The 18,309-nt window shown below is 46.0% G+C and overlaps 1 protein-coding gene across 1 annotated transcript in view; it reads right to left on the bottom strand.

The window, feature by feature from the left end:
- The window catches only part of CACNA2D4 (calcium voltage-gated channel auxiliary subunit alpha2delta 4), a 130,769-nt gene that overhangs the window by 65,458 nt on the left and 47,002 nt on the right, over positions 1-18,309 (bottom strand). Inside the window, exons 20-27 of the mRNA XM_062009956.1 lie at positions 13,840-13,901; positions 13,115-13,182; positions 12,933-12,978; positions 11,388-11,485; positions 9,347-9,440; positions 7,911-8,006; positions 5,736-5,863; positions 2,497-2,577 (exon numbers count right to left, since the gene is read on the bottom strand). Coding sequence (XP_061865940.1) covers positions 2,497-2,577; positions 5,736-5,863; positions 7,911-8,006; positions 9,347-9,440; positions 11,388-11,485; positions 12,933-12,978; positions 13,115-13,182; positions 13,840-13,901 — 673 coding nt within the window. The remainder of the gene's footprint in view (positions 1-2,496; positions 2,578-5,735; positions 5,864-7,910; positions 8,007-9,346; positions 9,441-11,387; positions 11,486-12,932; positions 12,979-13,114; positions 13,183-13,839; positions 13,902-18,309) is intronic.

Here is an 18,309-nt window from a genome sequence, read left to right as displayed (position 1 = left end):
CTGTGTCTCCACACGCATCTTTCATCTCTCTGCTGTAGCCAGGATGGTACTGATGCACTGCACAGAATTGCTTGCTCTATGGCCTGTGCTGTGGGGTGAAGCCTCCTAGAACCACATCCTAGCAAATCAGGATGATTACATTAGTGTGAGAGGAGAGGAAGAGACACCTATATTCTTACTTTCAAAGCTGCTCCTCAAGATCAAATAGTATTGCAATAAATAGTGTGACCACAATGATTTCCCTTTTAAGAAAAAGAACTAAAAAAATTGCTACTGGTATGAGCCTGGTCAGTACTGGAAACAAAGCAAATGTTTTTTGCTCCCAGAAACCTTCAAAACATGGTGTAAACTTATGCCAAGGAAATAGGACATGCCTCTGCAAACCTTTGCACTCCTGCTGAATCCAATGGGGGCTATATCTGGGGGCCTGAAGGACTTTGGACCTTTTGGGAGAAACTATTTCCCTTGGTGCTGTCATGAAGCCCCTAACTAGGATGAAATATGGCTAGTTTTCATCAGCACATAAGAAATGGGGAATGAAGAACTCCAAACCCAGCTGTTTGTACCAGGTGTGGAAGTAAGCAGAAGATGATTGTGGTCAGGTCACCTGACGTGTGCACTAGCGATGGTGACTGTGGTACCTTTAAGGAACAAAAGCAATTGAGAATTCATTTCCACATCTCAGCTTCTGTGGTTACCAGTAATAAAACTGTGTCAGTTCCACAAATGATGGATTTTTTTACCTTACTGCTATTGTTTTAACGTGATTTGATTCCCTATCCTCTGCTGCATTCTTCACCCTCCTCTTCCCTCTGCAGAGGATCCTGCCCCTTCACAGCATGTCCACACAGGCAGTCGATTCAGCATCCAGCATAACTGAGGGGGTGGAAATCTCCACAGGGATTGTGAAAAGCACTGCTGACAGCAGAGAAATGGCTCCATAGGGGCAGACCCTCCTGCCACTTGTTCTTGCTCTAGGTCTTCTACCTGGAAGTTTTCTTCCTTGTATTTATGCCGCGTGCCAGATAAACTGTTTGTGTGCATCCGCTCTAACTCACAGGCCAGGCAAAGTAAGGGAAAGAACCATGAAAAAATCCTTTCTTAATATTAAAAAAACCCCTTTTTCTCTTCCCAAATTCATGCTTAGAGAAATGCTTCAGTGCTGCACAGAGACCCTTGGCACAGTTTCAATGCTATTGCATTCTCTGCTGTGACAGCTGGTATCAGTTTTGAGAGCAGTTTCTACAACCTAAGCACTCACTTAACACAAACTTTACTGAAACCATCTCTATTTAACAGAGGCCTCTGGACTGACCTCATATTATTTTTCTGGCCTTGGGCTTGAAACAGTGTTATATTAGTGAAAAGGGTTATTTCATAACACCTCTCCTTCAGCTTTTAAGTACTTTCTCAATGCCCATTCTCATCTGGAACTTACGGAAAGCCTAGAAATTAAGGAACGCTTCATCAGATGTAGTTAAACTGACATAGTTTTACACTGATCACCATTCATTGTATCCTACTTAGCCTAGGCTAAAGAAACAGCTGACTATGATCTGAAAGTATCTGCTATACGGCCTTCTAATCAACTTGTTGTTTGGTATCTATCCTACTCAGTCATTTCTTCCACCATACAGGACTCCATTAACACTAACTATTCTTTCATGAGCAGCTTTGCATCTTGGCATCTTTCAAGTTATAACTACTCCATTACCTGTTCCCTTGGTCTCTTCCCTTAGCCAACGCTTCCAGGCCTAAGAAAAAAAATCCACTGAGCTGTAGCTCTTCTTCTTCTTCTTGTACATCTTCTCTTACCCCCATGCTCTTACACAGACCATTTAAGTTGGATATTATGCCAACATTATTAATTAATGTTGCTTTGTTTTGTTAAATGGCTTTTTTTTCAGTTCCAAGTTTACCTTACTTCTGCAAAGGCTGAAGAAATTGTTGCTGAAAGTGGTAAAACTTCAAAAGCTTTGGGGTTCTCTTGGAAATAATGTGCTTTATAAATATTACAAAAGCAGACACAGAGCTTAATGAAAGTTTGACAAAGTTTAAAGCTCAGACATAAAGATAAATTTGGCAATCTACAGGTCTGAGTTGGAAATCTAGCAACAAGCCTGTTCCACCAAGTAAGTCATTTTTTCAGCTGAGATAATGATGGACATGCATGAATGTGCTATTCTTCCAAAACCAAAAGTGTCTCTTGCAAACAGTTCAAAGCTCAACCTACTCACGCTCCAGAGAAATAGTCTCGATCCACAAATCCACCAGTACTGAAGATGGGAAGCTTCCATTCAAACAGCCAGTTTCCCTTTCAAAAGCCTATCAGCTGTTCAGCACCTGTTCTAATAGTCTCTCTTTAGCCCAGTTTTCAGCATTACAATTTATTGTGGCTCCCATAATTTCCCCTGAATGACAAGCTTACAGCTCCCACTCTCAGTACAAGATGCAACCATTTCATTCAAGATAAAAAGAGAAACCAGAGTGTCCTACCTGCAGCAATACCCATCTTCCCATCCACAGACACAGCCACAGCTGTGCTCACTGTCACCACTTTTGGTAGGCCACCTCCCTCTGCCAAAACACAAATACAGCAGGCTTAGTTAGCTTACCAGCACAGAGGAGTAAAACACAGCAGGAGCATCTTGCTCAGATACTTTCCAGGCCAGTGTGTATGTATGCCTCATGTCTGAAAAATCCAAGAGTTTGGAGGACTGCATCTTTCAAGACATGTCAGCAAACTAAGGGGCTATAAGTAGGGTTTGGGTTTTTTTTCCTCTCCTTGACAATGTTCCACCATAAAAGTAGCATCCTCTGAAAAAAAAAAAATGCAAAGGATTGGCCTCCTCAATTTTGGGCATGTAGAGCTTCTCTTAGGCCAGAAAGCTGCTCAGCTTCACATGCCAGTTAAACTCTGTAGACAGAGGAGAAGCAGGACGGGTAATTCTGACACTGATTCCCACAGAGCAAAGGCCAGGCATACACCCAAGCCAGGTTAGTACCACAAATTGGAGAGACACAGCACTTCCAAGTACTCCCAGGGTGCACTCTATTTTAGAAACAAAGTCTTATGGGAGTTTGCTGCCTAAACTATGTTATGCCCCAGGGTCTCCCTATTATCCTTCAGCTGCTGCTTTAAGCATCCTGTAGGTCCCATATCACATCTGCCAACCTCCTCTTAGCTCCCACAGGACAGTTAAAATAGCACGGCTGGATAGGTTTAAGTGAGTCAAGCCCACCTCTCTTCTCTTTGTTAGTGCAGTTGTTTCAGCCTGCAATTGTCCATGTGATAGATTCCATTTCTGTATTTTTTTAAAAAGAGATAAGATTAGCTTCAGCTGGGGCACCTCCTTTTGAACTGCCAGGGGACAGTTTGAAGGTCAGCATGATCAATTTAGTCTGCAACGGATTCCCTCCTCGTGTGCTGCGTGGAAATCTCTTGCTCAGACAGATGGGTCAGGGATTCTTTCCTTCTAAAGAGCTTCAGCATTTGCTACTGCTTTCCATTTCTGCCTTCATCATTCTTGTTGGTACCCAGTGTGTCCTATGTCTGCCACATTTTAGCCTGGGTATTTTGGGACTGAAGCCAGACAACTTATGTTGTCATGCCTCGAGCCTAATCTTGCCTTTATGGTAAACTCCAAATTTCTTGCTCTCACTTGGATGAGACAAATAAGCAAAATACACTTTGCAACCCTAGGAAAAAAGAAAAAAAAAAAAAAGAAAAAAAGACAAACCAAAAACCCCAAACATCCAACATATGAGAGATCTGGGCTGCAAGAACAGTTCTACTTGACTGGCAGTTTTCTCTTGCTGTCTCTGTCTCTCTAGGACTTTTGGACACTGGAAAGAAAAACCCTGGACAAATGATTCTGATGATCTGTAGCTATTCCCTGTGGGTTTCCTCCCCAACAGGGAGGGCTTTGGTCTTTTCCCTTTTATGTGATGGGAAGTACATCTGACACGAAAACCCCTTGTCACAGGACAAGTGTGTAGCGAGTCATGTCGAAAGCATGAATGGGGGACTTGGGCATCTAATCATCAAGAACTTAATAAGAAATGGGGTGATTTGTTCTGGCCAAAAGGCAGGGCACCTCCGCTTCATCAAAAGTCAGGGAAGGGCCTGGACTCAGCTCTGTCAGTGAAGCACTGTGGCTCAGAAGCCCTGAGTATTATTTCCTGGCTCTTCACAGGCATATGGTGTGATCTCATGGATCATCATTGGCCTAAGCAGAGCTGTTCATCTCAAGACAGACAAATAATCTGCCTTCCACTTTAGAGAATAAGGTCTTCAGGGCCAAGTACTTCTTCTTACAACGTGCCTGTAGGTGAACGAGCTTCTGACCAATAGCCATATAATGCAAAAAAAACCCCCCTCCAGTGGCAGCTGCTGCTCTTCTGTCTTTATCCATGCAAAACTGCTTGTAACTTCTAAGAAAGCCACATCAAGCCACAACCTCAATGTTTAGCCAGCAGTGGATACTGTGGCCTGGGTAATGGCTGCCCTAGGAAACCTCATGGGGTGTCACTGCCTATTTTTTCTAACCCATACTCTATTCCAAAGAGAAAATGCCATGGCATGCAGAGCCTCGTGCCATGACTCCCCCGCTCTCTACATTTGACTTTTAAGTGAGATGTGAGGGTGCTGGGCAGAGAGAGACTTTCCTGGAAGGTTTCAAGTATTTTCTCTTTCCATCCCTCTCCCTTTACATTCTGGTTCATCTCTTGCCTCTCAGTCTGGTTTTCTCCTCTTTGCTACTTGCTTTCCCACCCACCAGCCTCCCACCACTGCGCTACAAAAAGCTTTAACAGCTCAAGTGCTGAGCTCTGTGACAGAGATGGAGCACTAGGGGCCAGGGAGGAGAGCAGAGGGGATTTCTGCCTTCTGCAGACGAGTCACACATGAGTATTTTGTTTTGCTTGTTTCTTTTTAGGCTCTTCTGCTCTCTTCCAGCCTCTGAAGAGGTCCTGGCTGGCCCTGCAAACTCACAGGAACCAACAACCAAAGCAAAACACTCTGAAAAGCCACTCCTTGCTTACCTCTTGTCTTTGAGATCTTTAGTTGGGCAAGAGATGCCATAATCTAGTAGTATGATAGGGCAGAGCACCAATGAGACACCCTCACCAAGAGAAAGCTATGAAAACACCTCCTTTTTCCTCCACCATCTTCCATAACAAACCTATCCTCTCCTATCCTGCAAAGTAGTGATGGAAAAAAATGACATCCTTTAAACTCAGATTTCCTGAGTGCTTGCTGATCTCTCATCAGTCCTGTTACTTTCATCTAGCTCTCCTGATGATGTTCTCTCCCAGGCCTGGTCACACTTACATGTCCAATTCCTTCAGTGATACCTTTTGCCCTCCCCATCTCATGGTTAACGTGCTCTCTAGCCCCACAAGTACCTTGTGACTTCCCACCTTCTGCCTCCCTAAATCTTTTGGTGCACCCAGCTCCTGCATTTTCACACGTCCTTCACCTCCTCTGCAACTTCACAGTAGGCAGCCCTGACTGCTTTCCCCACAGCTCGTAGCTTTGTCTTTCAGCTGTGTCCAGCATCTTGGCCACAATCTCTCTGCCTCTACACTACTGTGAAGACAATACCAAGACGTGAGGTCTCAGGACTTCCCACTAGGTGGGAAAGAAGTGGTGATAAAGGGATTGGATGAGTGTGTAAGATGCAAAAGGCTTTCCTTTCCCCTCTTCTCTGCTCTGGTGTTCAGCCTGGGGTTACCTGAGTCATCCTCTGAGACAATGCTGTAGATGAAGCTCCCGGGGGGATGCTCGGCCGCCCGGCGGTACCACAGAGGGAAGTGATCCATGGTGAAGATACTTTCCTTGTCCTTCTGTGTCAGGAATTTCCTGCCGGGAGAAAACCCATGGCAGCCTTCGTACGCGGTGTGAAGGAGCGGCAGTGGGAACCCCGGGGCTGGGCACACCACCTGCACCACCTCACTTGCGGCGCGGAGGGAGGCCGGAGATCCCCGGGAGATCGAAACACGCCAGCCCCAGAGTCCTTGTGAAGCGTCCCTCGCCCTGGGGAATCCGGGGCATTTTGCGCGGCCGCCTTCGCTACCGAAACACACCCGCGCCGCCGCCCCGCACCTCGCACCCCGCGGCACATGCGGGTCAGCGACGCCGACTCCCAGCAACTGGGCCGGGCTGGGCCGAGCCACTGATGGGCTGGGCCGAGCCACTGACGGGCAGATCCTCACCCGCTCACCCGCGGCACAACTGCCGCCATTTCCCGCCAGCGCCCGGGGGCCCGGCGCCCGCGCCCCTGCCCCGCTCCCCGCGCACCGGGGCTAGCGCCGCCGCCGCCGCGCCGCTGCCGGCCGCCCGCCAGGTGCCGCTGTTGCCCCGGCCGAGGCCCTCGGCGCCGCCGGCGACGGCCCTGAGGGCGGGCGGGCGGCGGCCGCGTTTTCCCACGGCCTCGGGCGGTTAGGGCCTGGGGAGGGAAAGTGTCCCCCCCGCTCCGCCCGCCCCACGGGAGGCCTGGCAGGTTGCGGAGTGACGAGCAAGCCGCAGGGCCGGGAGTGAGCAGTGCGGCGTGAGCGGGTGGGCGAGGGAAAGAGCCGAGGTGGCGTGTGGTCAGTTAAAGGCTGTTAATTAACAGCAGGAGAACGGGGAGCAGGTGATAAAAAGGAATTAGGTAGTTTCTTATTAAAAAAAACCCAACGAACCAACCAACCAACCAAAAAAACCAACCCGAAGGCCGTGCTGCTGTGGCTGAACACTGAATTCCTACAAGATACACGGAATGAAGCGCTGGAGGGTGGGTGGGTGCTCCTGAAGGCAAGGGCATAGCAAGGCAGTGCTTAGGAGAGACCCTGGAGGCCCCTCTATCTCGCCTGTGAAATCCCTGCTGTTTTCCTGTTTTGCTGTAGTGATAAATTGCTCATTTATGTGGCTCCTTTCGTCCAGGGGTTTCCAGAAGTGTGATGTGTGTGGGTCTGTCACTGCAGTATGGGGACTGCAGCTGTTTAAAAGCACCGAGTGATGCTCATGATGAGCAGCGGGGAATAGGGAATTGTCATACCGGGCTCCTGTAGGACACATTGTTTTCTCCCATGTCACCAGAACCTAACCACTCTGACCAAGCCAAACTACCTCTAAAACATGAAGAGTGTGGCTGACAGAGTGTCACCTTTCAGTCACAGCCAAGCTCTCTGCCTTGAGCATACACCTCATGTTTGGGGAATTCAGAGCAAAGAAACAGCTGCTGAGAAGCTAAGGACTACCACCAACATTGTCCCCTTCTGTTCCATCTGCTGATATGCCTCTGTGACCTGTCCTCTCTGCCATGCACCAGCCTGCATATTAAAAACACAACAAAAATGCAAACTATACCCTTTCCATGTCAAAACCCTCCACCAGATACACACTTTTGCCTTGAGGCAGAGGACAAGAGAATGAATTGTATATGACAGATGTCAGTCACATCACTTAACGCCTCACTGGAAGGCACTGGGATAATACCATGACATGGGCAGTGTAGGAGGCATAACAGAATAAACCTGGAAGAGGAATTGAGACAGAAAGATCAAACCTGGCAAAGCTGGAATGTCACCAGGGCACCAGAGTGCAGAGCTTCTGCACTGCAAAATGGTCCTGGAGGTATAGAGTAGCTGTGGACGTTTTCTCTGTTAGCTGACTGAAGTCAGGGAACGATTGAAAGCCTTCATTGAAATGAATGTACTTTGGGACAATATAAGGAAAAACTAAAAAGGACTAGAAAGCGGCAAAGGACCCCTACTACCCCAACTCTGTAAATCAGCAACATGCCACCAAGGTGTTGGTGCTTTTCAATGTTTTTTCTCCCCAGATGAATTTCTAAAGCTAGTGGAGATTTTGTGCTGCCCCTTCAGAGTCCCTGGGAGAAACCCCTTAGTGCAGTTTAGGGACTTACCTGTTGGAAATTTTCTCTGAGCCCACGTATAGGGCACTCCTCATGAGTCCAGCCCGTGTGCCCAGAAACGCCATCTCCACACCTGCCTCAGTCTCCCTGTGGAACAGAAACATGCTAGCAGAAGCAAACAGTTCTCAGAACAACCGTCTCGCTGCCCCAGGGTGAGGACCATTCAAACTAGAAGCCATATGTGGAGGTGTGGTCCCAAGTTCATTTGTAGTGTAACCCATTCGCAGCAGGAGTGACACTGGCCCCCAACATGCTAATGGCAACAGGTTGGTACTGGCTATAATGACTGGCAAGTGTAGATTTGTACCGAGATTCACACTTTTGAAGGTTACTCATTTTTTTCTTTTGTAAGTCGACCATGAGCTTCTTTCCTCTTACTAGCTCTGCATCAGGCTTCCCTGGAAGCCTTCCCTGAGGTTGAAATGAGGGAGAGGGATGGTAGAGAGAGAACAGTTGTCTGAGGCATGTAGGGAGTAGGCAGGCTATGACAGACTGAAGCTGTAGATTGATTTGGACTTGCTGGAGCTATCAAGGGCACAGATAGGACAGCTACATGGTGGAGAGCCTGCTGCATGTGGTGGCCTTCAAAGGAGGGGTGTGTTTTGGTGTAACTGTTCAAGGATGTGCTTGTAATTGGATGTCCTAGCATGATTGCCACTAGCTCAGGCTCTGTTAGTGGGAGGAGTGCTGGTAACTGAAACACGGGGCAGGACTCTTGTGGCCATACATCTGTGTAAATAGTCTGCTGAAAGTATATCTGTGTGACCTGATACTGGATACTACCTTGCTGGAAATATGAAAGTAGAAAGGTATTTACTGAAGCCAGCCTGTCTGCTCCCTTCCTAAAGCTCAGTGCTTCACCAATGCATTACCAACAGGGACAAGATGGAACTCCCTTTTCTTTGCTGCTGGTAAAGGAACAAATTCCTTGCCACCTGGGATGGAAATTCTGCTACGGTCATATAGGAAGTTGTGCCAAACCATGCTGCTACGGTTCAAGGGGTAATTGATGCGTGGGGAAATAACTCATAATAACTTTGAATTGAAATAGTCTCAGGTACTCTGAGATACCAAACTCTATCAACTGAAGAGGCAAATGTGATGCATCTGAGTTAGGTGCTGTAAAGAACTGGTGCTGAACATCTCTTGCAGTGACACATCTGGATCACTGTTGTACTCCAGTGATATTCAGACTCACCAAGCTAAAGGCTGCCCTGAGAAGGCCCAATCTGCTGGAGTTCACTCCTGGGATACATCTTTTGAATTATTTCTAAAGCTATTGAGCTATTTCTTTCAACTTTTGGCGCTATTTATAATGTTTCTTGCATGCTGTGCAAGGATTTGTGACTGTTTCTGGTGCTGCATAAGCCCATAGCATCTGGAGATGCATCCTCAGTGGTGTTTTACTCTATTTCTCACAGACTTACGTGGACATATTGAGGGCTAATGTTGTCCAATAGGCCTCCATGGGTGCAGTGACTACTGCATCAAATAGCACTTCCTGAACCAACTCCTCATCACCTAAGCAGAGAGAACAAGAATCAGGAAAGAAAGGTCTGTCCCTCCCGAGATGTCTTAGAGAGTTCCTCATTATGAAGCATTTGCCTGGACCAGGACAGTGAAGCAACATGTCACAAAAAGAAGCCTCCCCTTACAGGGCTGAGAACAGGACCTACTACCCTTGATGACAGAGAGCACAAAAATAGACGTTACATCTAAGATTATCAGTCCACTTCGCTTGCAAACTCAGTGGAAGGTGTTTGGCTTTGAAAGTGCTAGTGAGAAGCTTTAAAAACAAGTTGTCAGGCCTTCATTGTGACCTTCTCCTTTGATTGAACAGACTGTCCACAACCAATGCCTTAAATCCCTGCTTTGATGTTTTTTTCTAAGTACTCTGTAGAGGGATACCAGACACCCCTATTTCACTCAAGAAGTTTCTTCAGGGCATCTAGTGTCTTCTTCATGGCTTCTGCTCTGTCCTTGTGTTCATTGGCTTCTCTGTTACTCCTCTGTCCTTCCTGTAAATCTCAGAAAGTGCTGTCCTGTCCTCCTGACCTGGTTCTTCCCAGATGCTCAAGCAAGTCTAGGCTACCAGTCTAGTCCAAGCCTGCACTGGGGCTAAGAAGTCTTTACGAAGGTTCAAATATGCCATGTGCTAAATGTCATACTCTGAAGATCACTTTTATTTGCTCTGCTTGCTGTGAGAATGTGATGGCTGTCATAGTGTAGATATACCTCTCCTTTCCTTCCCATTCCAGTGTTCCTGCCTGCACTAACTGGGTTGAGGTCGAGGGCTCTACTATTTTCTCCCAAGTTCTCCCAGCTTGCTTTCTCCTTTCTTTGTTGTGGCTGTTAGAATGCATTTCTCCATCCTTCTTGTCATTCAGACCTCAAAACCAGAGCTCACCAGCAGATCTTTCCCTCCCCAGGCCCCATGTCGGAGATGTATCCAAATCCTATTTTTATTTTTTTTCCTCCACAGCACTTCCAAATCCTCATGTTTCTCACAGTCAGCTCTCCTGAAACTTTCCTCCTCCTCCCCTGGCCTGGAGTCATACATCTCCTCGTTTCAACCTCTTCCAAAGACAGCCAGGAGAGGTCTGCTCACACCGTGCAAGAGAGAAATGATTATTGGATTATATTTGGGTTTAGTTTTAAGAGATTCCCATCCTGCTGCCAAAGGGCTATGCCTCTCAGGTGGAACATTACATGCAAAAGCTTGCATTTGGCACAGCTAAGGGATCTGAAGCTGTGGGGAGTGAGGTGGGCTAAAGGACATCCTAAAGCTAAACTGCTGTAGGGAGTTCCCATGCACAGCTGCCGACCTCTGTCCCCTGACAGGGATCCCTCTCTGTAATGGTGCTTTAGCAGCTGGTTGTGTGGCTAGATGTCGCCTAGAGAATGGGACCTGGTGCAAGGGATGAACAGCAAAGGGACCGGCCAAGGTAACGATTCTGTAACAATTTCTTCCCCAAAACAGTTGTCAGTTGTGTTTGGAGAACAAAATTAGCAATTCTTGTTCTGAAAGAATGCTCCTATCTAGTTGGCACTGTGCAGCCCTTATAGGATGCTGGCTGGGGCACTGGGGAGCAGAGTAGTCACAGCAGCTTTCCTGACTCCTGCTGCCATAACTCCAGTAGCACAGCTGGTCAGTCTGTCTTAAAACATGCTGTGCAGCCCCCACCAAACTCCGTTCAAGCCTTTCACTTTTCAGTATTTTCTATGCTGGGAGACCTTCAATAATGCCTTTGAAATAGAAAATAAGTCCTCTGATGGCAACAAGGAAGTGAATCCTCAGCTCATTTCCACATGTGAATTAAGCTGGGGGTTTGAATCCAGTCCTGCTTGCATGAGCAGGTGCCACAGGAGCTCAGTCTAACACCAATCAATTTGTCACAGGCCCTCCTCTCTCTCCTGTGATGGGTACAGGAAAACCCCAGCAGGGCCTTTCTGGTGCCTGAGACTCACATTCCAGGTCAGGTTCCTCTCCGGTGAGGAAACGAATTACGGCCTCCAGCTGGCTGAGCTTCCGGTGGTCCGGATCAATGTCAGTGATGCAGTAAATCCTGGTGGGGAGGGGAGAAGCAGCCCCCAAGGGCAAAGAGAAACCAGAATCAAGTGAATGCTCATGGAAAACAACAACTGCAAACAAAAAATCAGCAAGAAAGCTTTGGGCTGCACGGGTTTTACTGCTGCTGCTGCCTGCCATGCCTGCTCAAAATCTAACAACGCGGCTGTAAAGTCAAACCCTACCAGTAAACTGAATACCAATTCATTTGACTGCTATGCTTAGTAGGGCTGCTGTTATTTTCTTCAGCATAAGCTCCCAATGCAATGTAGCAGTCCCAAATCCTTCCAGCAGTTATCTGTGTTATATATCTTGTTTAGGATGCATACCTATGTCTATATAAACAGTAACAATGTGATGGAGACACTTGACAAGCAGAGCATCATGGACTGGGACCAGATAAACCAAGAGACGGAGAAACAAAATGGGAGACAAGGAATCAGCTTGCAGTATGATAGGGTGGCAACAAAAGCTGCCTCAAACTGACACAGCTGCAGGAGCCTCAGGACACAGTTTGGGGTGAAATGGGGGAACATATTACAAATGTGTTATAAAAGAAACCAATCGACTAATCTCACTTCTGATTTTCACTGACAGGACGACGGAGAGGAAGGGGTTATAAGAGAGAATTACAACTCATAAAGGGACTGAAAGGAGTGATTTATGAGAGCAGCCTAAGATAAATGAATATGTAAAGTGTGGTAAGCTGACATCTCAAGTTAGGAGTAGAAGAAGGAGAAGTCACTGCTTGCGTCTCAAATGCGCTGCCTGTGAAACTTGACAGTGTAATGAGAGGTGTGAAGGGCTGCAGGGCTTCTTGAATATAGTTATTTTGGCTTTGGTACAGGCTGGGTTCATGTGCTTGGGTGTAACTGAATGTTGGGTTCATGAAAATCCCAAACCTCACAGCAATAAATGGAAAGTGCCATGCTTCACCCTGTTTCGTATCCAAACAAAGCAAAACCATAAATTATGCTTGCTATTGAAACAGGGGTCATAAATCACCCCCATGTTCACTAGAAATGAGGTCTAGGCTCACTGCAGAAGAATGCCAACCAAAAATAAGCTGGGATTTAAAAAAACATTTCAACCTCTCGCTAAGCTCGCAACAAAATTTCCTGACAGGTCTGACGTACTGTAGGGTTTTGTAGAACAATTCTGAGCAACATGAGGAGGGAAAAAGTAAGTCTGTGCACAGAAGACAGAGGACAAGCCTCAGGAGATGTTTCTTAGCAGAGGATGTGCCAGACATTGGTGGGATCTCCCACAGGGAGAGGTGGAACCAAATTGCCTGGAGACAATCAGGTCTTTGCAGGTGCAGCCCTTGAACAGCACTGCTTTTTCACTAGGCCACAGAGTGTGGTGAACTCAAGCCAAATTGCTGGGAACTTTGCCACAATCTCATGTCAAATTTCTGTGTCATTGACAGGATTTCCTCCACTTACCATTCGTTTGCTAAAGACAAGTCTGGCTGGAGCAGGTCATGCAAACCTGGAATGAAATAACACATAGAGTGTTCAGTTATGTAGCAGACAGGCCAGATACAGGCTGTGAAGAAGTGGATCAGTGAAGTTCAGGGTAGATACCTTGTTCCTTAGGACAGTGTGGCTGTTTCAGATTAACCTACCTTCTTCCACTGAAGTGTTCCCTAGCAGGATGTACTCCCCATGTCCCCGGGACAGCACAACACCCAGGCTGCAGGCAGGAAGGAAACCAGAGGGCTAGTCAGCAAGGAGAGATGTGATCTCTAAACACAACACTGTGTTCCCTGTAGTTACAACCCTTAAAGACATTAACTCCCTCCACAGCTATTAAAGAAAATAACATAATCAGATGAGGCTTAAGTGAGGTCTGACTTCAGCACAGGAGGCTAAGAAGCCTGTCTGTAGAGCTATGAGGCATTTTTGGTGACAGGTTTTTTTTTGGTTAACAATGTAGGTTCAGATAAACAATAACATTTCTCAAACATGTGCCAATTTCAAACTATTTCAGATGGGGAAAAACACTCACAAAAAGTGTTGCTTGATTCCTTATGTGGTGTTTTATAATTTTCAGTTTATAACAGTGGTTTGTTATCAGAACATAAAACATATTTGGTGGAACTGAAAATTGAAGATGTCTCATTTCTCTGAAATGAAACAACATGCTACACCTAAGGTGGACTTGGAACTCCAGAGAAATCATAACATTTCTTTTGAGTTGACCCCAAACAATATTTCAATGGCTATAGGAACAAAGAACTCACTCTACTCATGGGTTGTAGCCAGTTTTCTGAGGAAAAGGGACCAATTTGCTGTCCCTGATGACAGATTTCTGATACACCGTATTAGTGTCGTGCGAGTCCTTGCTCACCTGAAGGGTGTGCCACTGATGTCCGTGAAGAAATAGTCGTTGGTGAGGAAGAGAACTCGCCTCTGGAATAAGAGCATGAATAAGAAAGTGAGAGACCAACTAACAGACCAAGAGCATAGTGATGATGGGGACGTGGGATATACAGTCCCAAGCAGTTGATTATTACCAACACTTCACACTCTGCAAGGGCTGTCAGGGCCCAGGCATGAATGTGCAGTATTCAGCATATTCACCAATTTGTGACTTTCAGGATCCAGGCAGCCACTCTATCTTTCCACCTAGGGCTTCAGTTAAACCTTTCTTTGCTTTTGGGCTCCTGCACAGGCTGCAGGAAAGGGTGGGAGGAAGCCACCCTCCCTCTCGCGTCCTCTGAGCCAATGTGCTGGGGCCCTGCTTCTCTTTTGCTATATAGATCAAACTTGATGGCTTTGCACATCATCATCATCATCCCAAGCAGGAGTAGGGGCTCAGCAGGACAGGTAGGAAGGAGAGGTGGGGTCAGAGGAGTGGCAGGATGGCAATCCTACCCACTGTGTGGGTGGGCAGCTGGGGCCAAGTCTCCCCACGCCTGTGGGAAATGCTGAGATTCCTGACATTTGCTTTCATGCCAAACTGGGACAAAACATTAACATATTCCAATTTGGTTAAAAAAAACCCACTAGTAAAAAAAAAGAAATCTGCATTTTCAACTTGAAAAAAAAGTGCTGATTCAAATCCAAGCAGTTTGATTCACATGAAAATATATTTTTTCAAACTGACATTTCAACTGAAGACATTTTAGATTACTGAAAGCTGCTTCAGAACTTCAGCTATTTGCCAGACTGGCCTTTTCCTGTAGGAAAGCATTGATTTCAGTGGAAATCTTTTCCAAAAGAGAAAAGTTTTTGGAAAGTTTCTATCCAACCCTTATGCCAGTATACGAACCCTAATACGTTTAAAATCCCAGCCCCGGTCTGAAAACGAGGTGAGAGGATGTGTGTGGGAGACAGGGAGCGAACACAGAAAACTCAGTGTTCCCCAGGGAAAGTCCCTCCTGCTCTAACCTGCCCAAGCAGTGCAGCAGTGGAAGCAAAGCGAGGCACAAAGGGTGAGCCAGAGCCAGCTCCACAGCCTGCCCCTGAGTTTGTGCACACAGGGGATGGACTGAGGGGGATGGGGGTTATTGTTAGGTAAGGAGAGATGGCAGACAGCTTAACCCCTTCCCTCCTCTTTCTTTCAGTGCATGGCTATTGTGTACTGCTAAGCAAAAGGGTCGGAGCCTTTTGCTGAGCTGAGATGTTCCAAAGGTGCTGTGATATCCCCCAAGAAACATGGCATGGTGGTTTTGGTGACTGCAAAGAAGGGACAAGAGATATTACACTCCCCTTTCCTTACCAGTCTGATCTAATGGCAGTGGGGGAGGAGATGTGGCGAAGAAGGAGACCTGTGGGTGTAGAACCACCCCCGAGGGAAATAATGCAATAGAAAAAGGCTCAAGGACACCCACTATTTTGAGACCCTTCAGCAAGGCTTGTTCATCTCAACCTTTCTTCCCCTGACCTGCATATGCAGCCACTCTGTGTTTGTGCTTTATGGGAGGGAGGGCAAAGCTCTCTTTGGGCAGCAGGAGGGGATGGGTGGCCAGTCCTCCCCAAGGCATCTGGAAGAATCACCACTTATCTGTGGAAAGGAAGAGATGCAGAGGCATCCTTCAGTCAAATGGGGCTGAGGATGATCAGGCAAGACTTCACCACATAGTGCAGAGCAAGGGAGGAGACAGGAACATGGGTGTGTTGGCAGAGGGATAGGATGGCTGACTACCAGCACCTGTGGTCTGAGAGTGCATTTATTTCCAGTTTTAATGTTGTCACTTTACTAGGCAGCCAGTCCTAGCTAATGCCATTATCAACATCCTACACATGTCCTTGCTCTTTTGCTTTCACAGTCACAAGCATTTTGTACCCTACCTGCAAGAAAATACGTTTTTTCTACTAGATCTCTAACAACTGCCCCTTGTCATTGGTCCTTATTTTTCCCTCTCTGTCTCACTCTGCTCTCAATACCTGCCTGAGATCAAACTGGGGAATCAATGTTTACGTGGCTGACAGAATAATTTCTGTCCCCCTCACTCAAGCCCTTCTCTCCACCGTCCAACTGCCTCATTCCCTTTGTTTGAAATCTCTGTCAGTACTTTCTTTGTTTCAACTGCTGCTCTGCTTCATCAGCTAGCAGAGTACAAGTGGGAATTGCCAGGTTTCACTTTTGGTCCTCACTCCATGTGTATTCTGCTAAGAACAAAACTGTCACATACTCAGCTTCAATCTCCTATTATTCTTCATAAGGCTTGCAGAGTTGCAGAATAAACCACATAATATCTCTTACCAAGGCTACTTTTTGTTACTTTGTTTTCCTGAACAGGGAAGCAGAAAGACATCCCTGAAATATTGAACTTAAAAAGATATGTTTGGATGACTCAGAAGAAATGTTATTGAGGGTGTAGAGACAGAGACAGAGGTTAAGCTAGCAAAATAAGCAATCTACACTTAAAAGAATAGATCATGCTGGAAAACCCTGATTGCTTTTCTGACAGAATAACAAAGGTAATGGATAAAAGGAATAAAGGACATGCAATGTATCTGGCTTTATACAAAGCATTTGAAACAGCTTCTCATGAAAGTTTATTCTAAAGAATCAGTTAAAGTGGGCTTAAATAAGATCTGGAGTGAAGACCAGCTGCAGTACTGTAAACAAAGTCAGTAAACAACAGAGCACTGAGGGAAAAAGATCTAATAAGACACGCTGACAGATTGTCTTGTGAGCCCTTATATACAGTGATCTGTAAGACAAAATAAAACATTTCTCTTCATGCTGAGAAGAAGTCCCAACAACCCTCAAAAGTAGAAAGACTGGGCAAAAGTGAGGAGTGGGATTCACACAGAAAAGTGTCAACTGAAAAAAATAGCTAAGAAACGTGGAAACCAAGGCAGCTGTTCCAGTGCAGCTGTGGGAGGCACAAAAAAGTGAAGGGACTGCAGAAAGGAGATTTGGGGCTTCCTGTACAGAAATATCCTATTGCAGAGGATAGATGCTCTCTACAGACAATCAGGGAAACAGTATTCAAATAATTCAGTGAGGGCCTGATACTTGTTTACCAGAAACGGCACAAGAGACAAAGGAAACAAAACCAATTGCTGCATTGCTTGGACTGAAAAGTGTGCAAATATTTCAAAGGCAGATGTTGGCAATGCCCAGGAAAGGAAGAGTAAAGCCACTGACAGGTACTTGATAGCTGCAAATGTCAGTAATAGAGAAAGAAGAATTAGCTCCAAATCTATCAATACAACCCATTCAGAGGTCATGGAGGGGTTGTCTTCATTAGGAAGTGTCACCATTGCAACAGTGGCTGTGAGCAGCCAGTTTATAGGAATTGGTGCTAACTGTGGCTTAGCATGGGAGCAGTTCAGCCAGCCCGATCGCTGAAAAAAAAATGCTCTCTGTAAAAGATGGAAATTTTTCCTGAAATATGGAAGACTTCTGGGCAGTGTAACTTGCAGGACTCTGGAACACTTCCTAGCAGGAAATGATGAAAGCCAAAATCTTGAGGAGAGTTAAATAAACCCGAATGAAAAAGTACCAGTGAATGTCAATGTACAATTGTGAATGTAAATGTGTTGGAGCGAAACCAGAGAAGGGCCACAAAGATGATCAGAGTGCGGGAGCACCTCTCCTGTGAAGACAGGCTGAGGGAGTTGGGGTTGTTCAGCCTGGACAAGGCTCCAGGGAAAGCTTAGAGCAGCTTTCTAGTACCTAAAGGGCCCTACAGGAAAGTTGGAGAATGATTTCTTAATGGGGCTTGTAGTGATAGCACAGGGAGTAATGGCTTCAAAATGAAAGAGAGTAGATTTAGGTTACAGATTAGGAAGAACTTTCCTGTGAAGATGGTGAGGCAGTGGAACAGGTTGTCCAGATATAAGCTATGGATGCTCCGTCCCTGGAAGTGTTCAAGGCCAAGTTGGATGGAGCTTTGAACAACTTAGGTGGAATGTGTCCCTGCCCATGATAGGAGGCTTGGACTAAATGATCTTTATGGTCCCTTCCAATCCAAATCTTTCTATGAAGACAATTTTTTCACTGATTCCTAGGGAAGATGTATAAACCCACGTTAGAGCTGGTAGGGAATGTTCAAAAGTCTCCATTTCACTAGGTCTTTTCATTAAATATCTGTAAATATTTGCATAGAAATTTAATCTTGGATAAAGGAAATATCATTCTAACAGAATGTGGGACAAAGTTTTCATGAGTGTTTTTGGGTAGGGAAAGGGAGCTGCAAAATAGTCTCCAAAACTCCTTCTGTCTAGGTCAGTTCAGCGTAGGCTTCCCCATTCTAAATTCTTAAAGATCTCTGATTTATTTCACAGCCCTATAAACAATGAACAACATGGTTTTTGGCTTTATCTGGACAAAGTAGGGAGCTATGAGGCATTTCCAATA

Source organism: Colius striatus, chromosome 1 (assembly GCF_028858725.1).
Source record: "Colius striatus isolate bColStr4 chromosome 1, bColStr4.1.hap1, whole genome shotgun sequence".
NCBI classification, from domain to species: domain Eukaryota; kingdom Metazoa; phylum Chordata; class Aves; order Coliiformes; family Coliidae; genus Colius; species Colius striatus.
This window is presented reverse-complemented; position numbering and strand designations above follow the sequence as displayed.